This window comes from Perissodus microlepis, chromosome 17 (genome assembly GCF_051167445.1).
Source record: "Perissodus microlepis isolate ML-2025 ecotype Zambia chromosome 17, ASM5116744v1, whole genome shotgun sequence".
NCBI lineage: Eukaryota > Metazoa > Chordata > Actinopteri > Cichliformes > Cichlidae > Perissodus > Perissodus microlepis.
This window is the reverse complement of record NC_140477.1, coordinates 3,834,143-3,847,912: the sequence shown is the minus strand read 5'-3', so window position 1 is coordinate 3,847,912 and position 13,770 is coordinate 3,834,143. Positions and strand designations below refer to the sequence as shown.

At 41.4% G+C, this 13,770-nt stretch overlaps 1 protein-coding gene across 2 annotated transcripts in view; it reads right to left on the bottom strand.

Moving 5' to 3' along the window:
- sox5 (SRY-box transcription factor 5) overlaps nucleotides 1–13,770 on the bottom strand; it is a 249,891-nt gene that overhangs the window by 111,121 nt on the left and 125,000 nt on the right. The window contains exon 3 of one of the 2 annotated variants that reach the window (XM_084910906.1): nucleotides 4,531–4,623. The exons of the other annotated variant lie outside the window; for it this stretch is intronic. Within the exon in view, the coding sequence (XP_084767032.1) occupies nucleotides 4,531–4,556 (26 nt within the window). The 5' untranslated portion in view covers nucleotides 4,557–4,623. The remainder of the gene's footprint in view (nucleotides 1–4,530; nucleotides 4,624–13,770) is intronic. 2 annotated transcript variants of the gene reach the window in all.

Sequence of the window (13,770 nt, the reverse complement as noted above, 5' to 3'; positions counted from 1 at the left end):
CTCTGAGTAACATGATAAGTAGCTGCTATGTTCAGATCCTATATGTCTGTTCATTTATATATGGCGGTGTATCAGAGTCATACGGTTTCCTTATTCTTTACTAACAAACAACTGCTATTTACTATTCATTGTGGTATAAATTTCACAAGGGTCAAATCGACAGGACAACTTCAGCCATAATTACTTAGAAACAAGATGCTTAAGTAGGCTGTTTCGTACCACACCACGCAACACTTGCCTCTGTTTAGAGTTATTAAAAACAGTGAAAATTGCGTGAAAACAGAATATGTGAATAATGACAGCGGCGTTAATAAAACAAAAGCACGTGGAAGATTTAAATAAGCATCTGGAGTCGAGTAGAAGCAGCCATATACCACGCGTGAGTCACACAGAACGATCCTATTCTTCTGTGAAGAACAACGAGGTGCCCTAATTTATTTCTCAATTAAGCAAAAAGGAAACTTTTCAAAGCTCTGCAAAACTATTTTACCCCCGATTCCCACAAAAGGAGACAAAATGTATTCAAAAATATATTCACCATAAAGATAAAGATCCAATATAGACGGTGTGTAGGTGAATGTTAAACAGATTAGTGGGCACACTTGGTGAACATAAGAGCATTCTTCATTCACACGAACACACACACATATTTATTTGTGCCTTTGAAAATGATGCATTGTGTGAACATATATTGTATAGTGCGAGGCCGATCTAGAGGGAGTTTTATTGTTGTGCCCACGGGAGCAGATGTCACTGGCACTAACTCAATACTTTCTCTCATTCTGTCTCTGTTTGCTCTCATGCTGCGCTCCTCTCTCCCTCTCTCTCCATCTCGGGGTGTGTTTTTCTATCCGTCTCCCTTTTTTTGCTTGGACCAGATGGAGAGATGCTCTGCTCCAAACCTTTCTCACTCAGGATCACAATGCTCTCAGTCATGTGATCCGGTCTGCTATTTCCTGCCTCTCTCTCTCTCTGTCGCTTTCTCTTTCTATCCATAAGCGCTCGTTCTTCTCCTTCTTTCTCAGTATCCTCTCCCCCCTGACAAAGCCTGACAAAGGCCTTTCATTTCTTCTAGCCTGCTTGTCCTCTGTGTGTTTGTACTGTACCAAAGTAGTCTCCCTCTCTCATTGTATTCTCTCTCTCTCTTTGCAAAGAAGGTGTCTAGGGGCTGCGGGGGCCCTGCTCTGAGACAAGGGGCCTGCCTCGGCTCAGCGAGGGAGGTGGCAGGGGTGGGAAGGGGTCTGTGTGGTGAGTGAGAGAACGAGGGGAAGAAGAAAGAGCAAAAGCGACAGAGTATATTATTTCATTAAGTGCTTTGGAGCTCGGCAGGGATTGGGGAGTAAAACCTTGCAGCTCTGTGTGTGACAAGGGCGCGACCTCCCGCAACCTGGGAACTCAATCCACACACATTGCGCCGCTTTCATCTGATACTGGGGGTGTGTGAGAGCTCTCAGTCACTGGTGCTGGCTGGCTCGCTGAGGGTGCTAAGCTTTTTAGTCAGGGCCTGCTGAACGGAGGAAAGGTGGCGAGAATGACGGAGGGAAGGGACGTGAGAGGAGGAGGAAAGGAGGGAAGGTAAAGTGACTAGAGTAGGGAGGGTAGGTAAGGAGAGGACAGGGGGGGTTTGCCTGAGCCCCGGTAAGACAGAATTGGGCATTGTCGCCGAGCAGAGTAGAGCCGAGCTAGCCCATTCTGTTGATCTGAGCAGGATCCCGGAGAAAACAAAACTGCATTGTTCCCCGCAGATGGAAGCCAGTGTCTCCTGGGTAACAGCATTAATCTCCCCTTTTCTCCTGCTTCCTCTCTTGTCGGGGCCATAATCGGTGGGCTCCTTTCAGCAGCCGAGCCAGCCTCAAAGCCCAGGCTCCTAACTAGCCTCCTAATTAGCTGCAATTACAATGAAGACAACATGATGAGATAATAGAAATTTGCAAAATAATGACATACCACGGGAAAATATTCCTCCTCCCCAAGCACCATTTTTTTCCCTCCGGGAGAGGCACAATGGAGAGCCGGGGCCCTTTTCTGAAAGCGGGGAGCTCAGAAAAAATGGTGGCGCATTATGTGGCATAGAACCCTATTGTCTGCCTTCTGGTTGCTTCAATCAACAGGCCATTGTCTGGCTGCTTAAATCAAAATGACTCAAATACGGGCTCCGTAATGATGCCCTCTCAGCACCGCATACTGAACACAGAGACAGACTGAGGGAGAGAGGAGAGGAATGGAGAGTAGCTAACCATGCAATGTAACGCAGGGTAAAATAATTAAGATGAGGTAAGAAAAGGGCCCGATCATCAAATATCCCAAAGAGTTGAAAATCAGGTGGGAACAACAGAGAGCAGGGAAACCAGCAATGGGACTGCTATTGACATTACACAGTAGTTTTCATCTGGACTTGTTACACATTAAATATTTCTGAGTACAACATGTCACAACTTCATGAAATCGAACGTGACTGCGAGTGAAGCAGTAGGAAAAAGGTGGAAAGACAGAAGCGGAATAGCAGGATAGAGGGAGGAGGAAGATGATAGAGGGAAGGAGGAGACTGAGGTAGACAGCAGGTGGTAGTCATGCACAGAGGAACATTTTTAACAACTCTGATCGGTAACGAAGGACAGAGTTACTTTTCTATTAAAACACTTTACTTAGAAGAAGAAAACCGATGGCATGTTTACTCTTTGCTTTTCTATATGCTTTGTTATAGCTGCTGTGAATACTATCCGTCCTTTTGTTGGCTGTTTTTCAATATAACTAACATTAAAGTGTTAATAACTTGTGTAAATTAGATATAAATACATATTAAGGAGCTAGGATTTTTAATGGAATACAGTGACCATCACTCCTGTGTTCCAGTGGCCATGCTATTGTAACAGATCGTTGTGTTGGAATAGCTTTTGTTGGTCACAGAACAAATAGTGTGGCTAGGTTTGTCCATCATAATGGGTTTAATGATAGTCTTAAAATATCCCATAAAAAGATCTCTTCTATCCAAAATTCCAAAAACAGACTGACCGTAATAAGAACAGGAAGAGAGACAGAACTTTCTCTGCTCCCTTTCAGTTATTTTCATTCCCGTCCTTTTACTTGACAAAATTCAGATGTTTTTGGTTTGTCTGGAATAATAATTCAAGCATAAAAATACTGGCATGAACCAGTGTTGTGTCTTCACGTGACAGATATGTTATATGTCAAGGAAAAACTATACTTTAAACTGTATCTTTGTTCTCAGTTCTTTGGTTGAATATATGGAACATTTAAAGATATAAAATAAAATAGCATTTCTGTACCAACAAGGCTGGCCTTTCAGTTAATCCAACTGCTGTTTGCTGAAGCCTCATCTTAAACGACCTCAATGGAAGGGAAACAGGGAGAAAATACTGAGGCATGCCAAATTACACAAGAACTGGACTGAGCGATGAATCGATTTAAAAGGAGCTCTGTCATGGTTTGGGGCTGCATTTCAGCCATTAGTGTTATGGATGTTATCACTGATCACTGGTCATATTTTGATCAACCACGCAACACCATCTGAAAAGCATCTGAGTGGCAACAACCTCATTTTTCAGCACGACAATGATCCCAAACACACTGATAATACAGTTAAAGCAAAGGTGGAAAGATAAACACAGTGGAACGCTATCCGATGTTGATTGGTCTCTCCGGTGCTCGGCTTCAACAATATTGAAGAAGTGTGGGATCATCTTGATAGAGAATGGAACAAACATCCAAAGAAGAGCTGTCCTTCAAGAAGCCTGGAGAACTATTCCTGAAGACTACTTAAAGAAACTACACGACAGCTCCTCAAGAGAGTTCAGGCACTTTGGAAGAATAAAGGTTCAAGCTCTTTACAACAGTACAGATTCTGTTTTAGCCTTGCATCCTGTATTTCCATGTGTGTTTGCACATGTTTTAATAAACCACTGCAACTAATTACTCATTTCAAGAAATGAGGGACAAATCAAGACTTTTGCACAGTATTATACCCTAAAACTCTCTAGGTTGGAAAAAAAAAACATCCGACAAGTCCTCAGCTGGCACTTCTATTAAACAGTACATGCAAAACACCAGACACAACACTCAAGAGGAGACTACTGAAGGCTGGCCTTCTACACAGGGTTGCTAAGAAAAAGCCATATGTGACCTGACCAAGAACAGGACAAGATTAGAATGAGCAAAAGCACACTGGAGCGAGAAATATCGAAAGATGAAGGGGAGTGAGTGTGAGGCCAAAGTCTGAGGATTGGTACTGGATAAAACAAAGATCATCACAATGCCATGACATGCTGCTTGAGTGGAGTGAGTTTCCTCTAACCACAGGATAATCACCCAAAAGACAGCTTCAAACTCTGTAGGAACTATTTAGAAGAGTAGTTGTCAGTTTGTACAGTTTGCTCTGAGAACAGTGAAGTTCAAGGAAGTATAAAAAAAACCCAACTTTCTGGTATTTTCTTTGGATCAAATGTATTTTCTTTTCTCCTGAAGTGTTATTTTTAGTAAATAATTAACATGAGAGGCAACTTTCTTTCTCACCTGTCTTCAGGCTCGGCGTTCTTCATAGCACTCGACTTCTAGCAGGTTTGTGGGTCTGAAGCAGTCTGTCTGACACACAAACACACAGCAAGACTGACATATTGACAGACAGATAGGCAGAAAAACATGCAGACAGACAGAGAGACAACAGACATATGGACAGACAGACAGGCAGATGGACAGAAGGGCAAAGGTTAATATGCAGGAGAAGGGCTGAGAGTGTGTGAATCTGTGCATGAATGTTGGGTGTTGGGTGTGCATGTGTGTCATGACAGCTGGAAGCTTGTGTTATGAAGCTGAACACCTGAGACTGGCACAAACACAAACACACATCCGCACTACGACAGTAGCACATAATTTTCTTTTTCGTTTTTTCCCATTAAATGTGATGTTAATTAATCCTGGTCTCTTGTAGTTTTAATCCCTGTGGCTTCTTCACTGGATATCAGATAATGCCATCACTACCTTTGCCCTCACGTGAAAAAATACACACAAAGCAAAATGGATTCCTTCTGAAATGACAAACTTTATTTATATTTATAAAGCTTGCTAAAATTTTTATATCAGCCACTCGTAGATCCCCAACATGACAGATCTGCGGATTTGCTGAGTTCATGTGCTTCAAAGTCTGGTTTGATTTTGAAGTTAACCCGCGGAAGTCAACACTAAACCACCATCCAACAGCCAGCAACCTCCTACAACCACTTGCCAACCTGTCAGGGAATATACATTTTTCCCTAGCAACCAGTGTTTTTCACGGACTTGCTGACTAGTCTTCTAGCGATGTGTTACTGAGGCCTAGACAAAGAATTTAAATGTATTTACAGTGCCTATTATAAAGTGTTACCCAGCTGAGATGTACATGAACCAAACATGTTAATTGTAATCTCATAAACTGTGACTGATCTGCACCATTTAAAGTAAAATGTTCTTTCACAATTCCTTATAATAAAGTGGACTGGAATTTATATAGCCTTATCTAGTTTAGGCTGAGTACTCAAGGTGCTTTTGCACAGCAAAACCCCAACTGTCATTCAGACAGCTAGAGTGATTAAACGATTAGCAGTTAGTGATGCAGTTAAAAACTTCAGGGTAATCCCATTGAAAGATGCTGGTATTAATCTGCCGGGTGTAGGAGGTCACAGGCAGAGGTGCAGCAACCTTAAAAAGCAGAAGCTTCGTTACCTCTTCCTAAACACAGAGGAGTCCCGTTGAGTAATTAGCTTGTGTCAGATAAGTTGACAAGCTCGTTAACACGCCACATCATCCGATACTGCCGCCTTTGTTTGTGTAGGCTTCTGAGAGGAAGTTAGCAGTCTAATTAGCATAATTACAACTGCTGATTTATATGGGTGTAATTAGCAAGCAGATTTCTGCATGTTGTGGTCTGATGGAGATACGCTGCTGCGAAGGAAGAAGCTGGAGACCAGATTCCCTTATGCTTTGCAGTATGCCAGAGTCATGTACACACAGTTCTTTTTGTCCTCCACACACATATGGATAAATACATGTAGTACAAAGATGGTTAAAAATAAATACATATATGTCTAAACTGTACATACACACCAGTCACTTCCCTCTCCAGAATAATAGCAGCAGTAGAACATTGAAACTTTTTGCCTCCATTAAAGGTGAATAAATCTAGACAAGCCTCATCTAACAAACGGTTTTCGGAATCTCTACTTAAAGCATACCAGTTTGTTTGTTTTTTTTTACTACCAGATTACATGGTCTGAATCCCCGTTAGGAGATTTAAAGATTCTTCAAAATAAATTTCACGCACCTAATAAAGAAGCACTTTGAGTGGAGGCACTGAGAGAACAAGAATGGAGGAACAAAACAGAGGCATGATCCGTCTGACAACTTGGCCTTAATTGCACCAGACGTTCACAGTAGGACAGTGAATTAGTGCAGTTACCTCTCATCACTACTGTAAAAGCCCGGGGTCGGTAGATTACTGTACCACACTCACATACAGCATAGACGTGCTAATACACACAGTGCCGGGTGCTGTCTGGTGATCTTAGCAGTTTTCTAGGTGACGTGGGGTGAAATTGGGGTCAAAATGAATCTCAGTGCCAAACCAGTTAACACAACAATGTGGACACTGGGAGTGTCCTGGTGGGGCACCATGCTAAGACTTATTTTGTCTGCCTGGCATGGCGGAGGACAAACCTCTTATTTAATCATCAAGGATTCTCTCATGAGCCAGAAAGGTGTTACTCTATTGGAAAAGGGTAAAGTGTAAAGACAAAATGATGCATTTTAAAGCAGTGTGTGTATCAACTAAACTCAGACATGGGTGGACAGTTAGTTACTTCACTCCTACAGAAGGAGGACAAAAATGTTAAAAACTAAGAATTTTCTAGCATATAAGAGCAACAAGACTGCATCGTCAGATGCTTCTTTTTTTGTCATGTAATAATTAAAGAAATTTTGAAAGATTTTAAGAAATAACAATATATAACAAGTTAATGTGACAAAACAATATCACAGTATAAAAACTAAAAATCTTGTTATAAACTAGAAAGTAAGTCACAGGAGCCCAAAAATTCTGAGGATTATGAAAAATGACCTTAAACAGTTTTTTTTCTCCCCTCTGTTTTTGCTGGTTTGTCAGGATAAATTTCAGTCGCTATTTGACTTACAAGCGAATCATTTCAGCTTTATTAAATCTATGGAGCAACATCTATCTCATGTGACCCTTTGAAGGGTTTCCAGCCCTCACAATCGCGAACTATTGCCCTCTAAGACTCATTACAAATCCTAATTAGAGGGTTTTTTTCATTTAAATTGATGTCTTTAGCCTCTTCTTATTATGCAGCATGATTTACTCTCAAATATTGACAAACAGAATTAGCAAATAAGATGATCCTAATTCCAGGTAAGTTCACAGTCACACGCTGTAAATGTCATTGAGATGACAGTGTGCATCAGTTTAAGTCCTGGCATGTATTTACACATGCACAGATTTCCTTTTAGCCCGTGTTCGTGCCCTGGCCACACACACAGACACACACAAGCAGGGACCAGTATAAAGGCCTGATTGATTTCCTCACACACACACACACCAACGGATTGGGATGTGTGCATTTGTCACTGAACATGCGTGCATGTAAGTTGTGGATTGACTGTATTAATTAATGCAGTGCAGATGAGTCCCCTCTGAGCTGTCTAATTAGACATTAGCATGGAGATGTAATTACCTGAGAGGGCTCAACACGTTTCACTTAACTACTCTCCCTCCTGCATGGCACACTGAGCAGGTAGGGCTCAGGCTGACTGGTTTGTGCGTGAAAACGCCTATGTACTGTACTGAATGTGTGAATTTGGCTGCATTTTAACTGGAGTTTTTATGCTCTTTCAGATGCAGATGGTAGCAGTAGATTGCAAAGACCTAATTGATCTGCTCCTAAAAACAAGCTCCCCTTGTCCATCCCTCTGTCCCCTACTCTTTGTCAATCATTCTTTCTTTTTCTTCCATCTGTGATACACTGTAGCAGGTCATCCTTTTTTCCTTCCCCTCTCTTGAGTAGAAGTGCATTAGGCTTCTCTACTGAGCGACATAGGTTCGATTCTTGATCAATATCCACCACTCTACTGGCAGAAGAAAAATAAAAGGTCCCTCTCTGCTCTTCAGTCTCAAAAAGCCTCCCTTCCTCTTGGAGGAGAGAAAGAGAGCCCAGATCTGTGAGATCTGTTTGCCAGCGTCACCATAGCAACCATCACTGCCAACCTTGACACTGGAGTTGCATTGTCTGGGACCCTGACATTAGATAAATAAATTACACAAACCTTTGCTCAAACATCAGATAAATACACACAAAAAAAATGCAAAAATCAACAAATTTCTACGGTCTTTGATCAAGATAATCCAAAAATGAATGCATAAGCATGACGCACGATGTTATATGCATGTACAAACACAAATCATCCACAACCAAACACACACACACACACACACACACACTAAAATTTGCCATCCTCTTTGATAAAAACAGACTGTTAGGCTGAGCTCAGAGGAGACTGTCAATACAAGACAACAGATTGTGAGAACCCCATGAACTCCAATACAGCCTGCAACACACCTCTTAGAGCACCAGGAAGAAATCTATGGGCTGCTGCAAGCATTGTCTTCTTATCTGTAGATGGTTCTGTCCTGTTTCCTATGAGGATCAATAGCATTAGCATGTCTGACAGAGAAAGAGAAAGACAGCCAGAAAAAACAAAGATAAGAAGAAAAACATGCTACAGCCGACTGCTGCTCTTTGTCCAGAGTCCAAAAGTCTTTTAAAAAGATGATTAAAAAATATAAGTTTTTCTTTTAAATGGGATGAACCAGCACTAAAAGCAAACTGATTCTGGTACAGTGTTTAGTTAAGGGAAAATAAGATTTTTTTTAAACTAACCCGATGAGACTAACACGACTGACACAACTACAATAATGAAAGCAATGTCCAATAGCCAAAAAAGCAAGTATAGTAAGTATGGACATCACCCAGTTTTGTGAAAGATGGAGACAGCAACACACTGTATCTAAATGAGAGTATTACAGCTGAAATAATTAAAAAGAGCACTCATTTAACTTAAACAGTTAAAGCTATCAGAGACACCAAGAGCACACAAGTTAGCTCACTGCTCTAAACAGCTGTGGTGACACGGATGTGCTGCACATCATGAACAATAAGCAGCAATACAACTTGCTGGCATGGCTACAGCTAATGACAATTCAGATGACACAGCTACCGGCGGTACTACAGAAGAAGCGACAATTGATGTAGTTTTATAAATAAATCAGTTCAAATTCTGACGGAAAAAAACTAAACTGTGACAAAGTCGGGCAATACGTTTAATAAGTCACAGCAAATTTCTGTTAGCCTTTAATAGCGGCAAGAAATTATTACCAAGGTGAGACTATGAACCAACAATCGCAGAAGTTTCTACAGAGCTGAATTTCAAGTTCTTGCTTAGCTGCTGACTTTATCTGTGTACAGCAGATGCTAGCTCCTATGGAGGAGCCTATCCAAGCTGCCGCTGAATAAGAAGCCGGCCTCAAGACATCTATGATCAAATTCAGGGTCACCAGTTAGCCTAACGTGCATGCATCTTTAGACATGCAAACTCGACACAGCAGGACCGGAGAGTCGGCTCGCTCAGACCCTCTTGCTCAAGATTGTTTGAGGGTGCTAACTACTGCAGCACCACACTGCTTGCCATTAAACCACATTATAATATAATGAGCTGAAAAATGTTAAAGAGCTCAGCAAATCCTAGAGATAATAAATAAGCATGTGGTCCAGTCTTGATGCTGATTAGTTCAGTTACCAATGTATACTTTTTAGAACAGGAAACTAACTGATTTACACAGAGAATAAAGGGAGATATTATGATAAAATGCTTTGGTTCATATGTACCCCCAAAAGTATGAAAACAGTCTGAGGTGACCTATTTTCCATACTGAATGTTTCACGGCTGTTATTCAGCTGGTCAGGCTGAGATAAATTGAGTAAAAAGTTTTGATTCCCCAACATTAAAGTGGTGGCGGATACAAGAGAATGCTAATGGAATCGTGAAGCAGCTTATCATGTGAATGAGAACAATAATGAGGAGACAAAGCAGAGACAAATCCATTGTAAGTGAGGTGGAATTATGTCGGCTCAGTGGATTATAAAAGGCCTTGATCCAGTGGGAGTTGAAAAACATGGCGTCTGTTCTCACACATTTTTACACGCGCACACATTCATGCACGCTACAGCATGTAAGAAACACGCACACAATAATACACACTAACATCAAAACACACATATGCATAACACACAACTGTACACACACAGAAATAACCACAAAGACATAAACGTCAAACCTTGATATCTACTCGTGCTGCCAGATAATTGAATTAATTCAGCCGAGGAACAACTTCACAGATTAGTGACTTAACTTTCCAATAATAAGAAAAAACTCAGCCACGCGTGATAATTACATTTGTCTCAAATGAGGGCAGCCGTCGAAATGGATCATGTATTGCCATGCGTCCACAGTTTAACCCACACGCTCGCATGCACACACACAGACACCTCCCCTAAGTGGCTGTGAGATAAAGACATTTTTACAATTGGAAAACAACAGAAGAAAGGCAGTGTGAACGTGGTTTCAGTGTATTTGCTGCAGATACATCAGGCTTCATTACTTCAATATGGAATATGGTATGTATGCACTGTCTATGTACTGTCAAATTTCTGCTTGCCTTTTATTCTTTCAAGTAGTTCTCTTAGTTCTGATTAAAGGGCAGTTGTTTCTACCACTATATTTTAGTGCTATGGGGTACCATCACCAGCTGCTCTCCTAGGCTGTGATGCTGGAGTTCTTCAGACCACTGAATTCAAGCAGCTGGATGACATTAAGGACCAACAGCAGCAACTTGGCTAGCAAGCTAGCTGACGGTAAGTACCAAGGCTAGTTGGTAGCCTTGGTACAACTCAACTTTCAAAATGAGAATGCTTTGCCCTTTTTACATCGGAAGTCAGACGTCAGAACTAGGAGTGAAGTCATTCCTGATTTGACATTGTTTCAAGTAGCAATAGTCGGAAAAGCAGGCTTTCTTTTGGTCCCTGGCAAGGTAAAGCCATTCATGCATCTCTAGCAGTACAATGCAATGCCTTCTTTTTTTTGCACTTAAAAACACAGCTGTGCCACGTTCATGGGTCGAGGCTGGTCAGAGCTCTTTGTGTGGCTTATTTAGTGCGGCACAAATAAACAACAGTGATAATACAGATTGCAAAAACCATAAAACTTGCAAAGTCGGGTTTGGCTTCTCGACTTTTCGAGTTGGAAATCCAACTTGGAATTTCAAACTTTATATGGAATGTAGTGTAAGAGTGAGGGGATTCAACCAAACCATTTATTGGGAGTAACACAAAGCAATGCTTTTTTCCTCCAAACGGTCTTAAACCTCATTTGGAAAAACCAAATGTAAAGCTGATAGATCATGTGGAACTTTAGTTTGCATAGCAATGCCAATCTGCTCATTGTCAGGCCCATCCAAATACTCTATATTTTTGCTTGTGAAACAAGATGGAAAAAAACAGAATCCCAACTCTATCAGAGCCACGGCTGAGGCACAGTTCAACCTGAATTCAATTCAGCTGTGTCCAGTGAACAGTCAAGGTTAGAAATATGTGGCATCAGTGGCTGACCACACTAACCCTTTTCTAAAATCTATTAGAAAGCTTTCCAAGGAGTTAGCTGTTGTAGCAGAAAATTAAAGCTCATGATTGCCAAATTAAAGTGTAAAGTGAAAAGCAGTCCAAAAACTGTAACAAATTTAAGCCTTTACCTTAAACATTAAACGAGTTACAACAAATTCCCTTACTAAAGAGGTAAATTTTATCTGAATCTCATAAAAACAGCATGCATATACACACACAATCATCCAATCAGCGTCTTGCAGCAGACAGGCAGGTAGAGAGGAAGCTAAGAAAGGTGCCATGCCGTACTTCATAGTCCCACAACACTGAATTCTCAAACTGCAAAAACAAGCCATAAAAATTCCAGAGAGTTCATTGAAAACCTCTCTAGTTACCCTTCACTCCCCCTCTCCTTCACCATCCCTCTCTTCCTCCCTCTTCTGCCTCTCCTATTTCTGTCTATTGTCAGTACAAAGCATCACATTCAGGCCCCAATGACTTCTCTTATGGCTGTGGTAGGCTAAACGGACAATGGCCGTATGGAGACAAAAGCTAGTTTATTAGGCTGAAGAGTGACAGAGTAACAGGCTGTGTGTGTGAGAGAGAGAGAGATGGAGAAGGAAAAGAGGAAGACAGAGAGAAAGAGTGGCCCTCTGCGTTCCATTGTGGCTGGACTCACATCTGGTGGCCATGTGTGACCGGAGCAGCAGGGCTAATGATGGGCTTCCTGAGGCCAGCTCAATTAGGCCAGGCCTCACCGGACTCCCAGAGAGAGAGAGGCAGAAAGAGAGATGACTATCGACATGCTGGTTTACCGTTTGTGTGTGTTTGTGTATATGAGTCAATCTCCACTATATACATTCCCCTCCTGCTTACGTGTGTGTGTGTATATAGACAAGCGAGTCTTTCCTCTACTGATGTGCGTTTTCAGGCATTTGTGTACATGTAGTTCACCCTGACACACTCCTGATTTTTTTTTTTTTTTTTTTTTTTTAAACAAAACAACACCTCCCTTCAACACACATACACAAGTTTGCGTACACACACCCTCCCTCCTAAGCAGGCTAAAACTAACGAACAAGCTGTAAAGCCATTAATGGTTAGGGCACTGCTTTGATGGCCCCAATATACAATTTCCAACACACTTAAAATTACACAGGGCAAGAGCTTGCAACCATGTCCTAAGGCATCTGTGCCCATGTCTGTGTGTGATGTTTGGTATGTGTGTGTGAGTGTTACATTATGTACAAGTAAGCACCAAATCAGGTGGGTTTCTGTGACAGTCCTTTATTATTCCTGGTTTGCAAACCGTTCACCCCAGAAGACACAGGCTGACAAATACAAACCTAATAAACAGCAAAGAAAAGCCCGTCTGTCTGTGTTAATAAAAGGCTTTATTGGGGAAATTTGATGCTAATTCTTCCCATAATCACGTGTTACTGGTCAGATGTGTATAATTAGTATTGCATAAGCAATCGCACAAACAAGAACTGGGGTTATTTGAGGCTTTGAGTTTTAGGGAAAGAAAAAGGACACAGGTTAAGGTTTCAAACACGATACTAGTCTGCGTCCTGTGTGTGGTATACGGTGACAACACATGTTAAGGTCAAGGTTTCAACATTTCAGTCAATTGCTTAATTTACCCGGTAATTTTGAGTAGATGGAAACACTACTAGTGTAGAGAGGAACAGTCCTACGAGAAGGAATTACTCCCAAAGCCATTACGTAGTACGAATCAGCAGCACCCCGTGTGTAACAATTGAATTTCCTATTCTTTAATTAGTAAAATATGACACAAGGAAAGGAAGATATTATCATATGTTAAAAAACAGACACTATCAGAAATCTACCTGGAAATCACACACACTTTGTCTAACAACAGGGCTCACTCTGAACCAAAATATGTCATCTGGACAGCTTTTGTAGATTCTGAAATGCTCGTAATTGGGTACCATTTCATCCTTCTGCCCCTGGTTTTGTTTTTTCCCCTCATGGCTTCCTCACTGATCAGGTCTTTGTTGTGGTGCTTCTCTATCATTCAGGTGTGGTCTGTGGT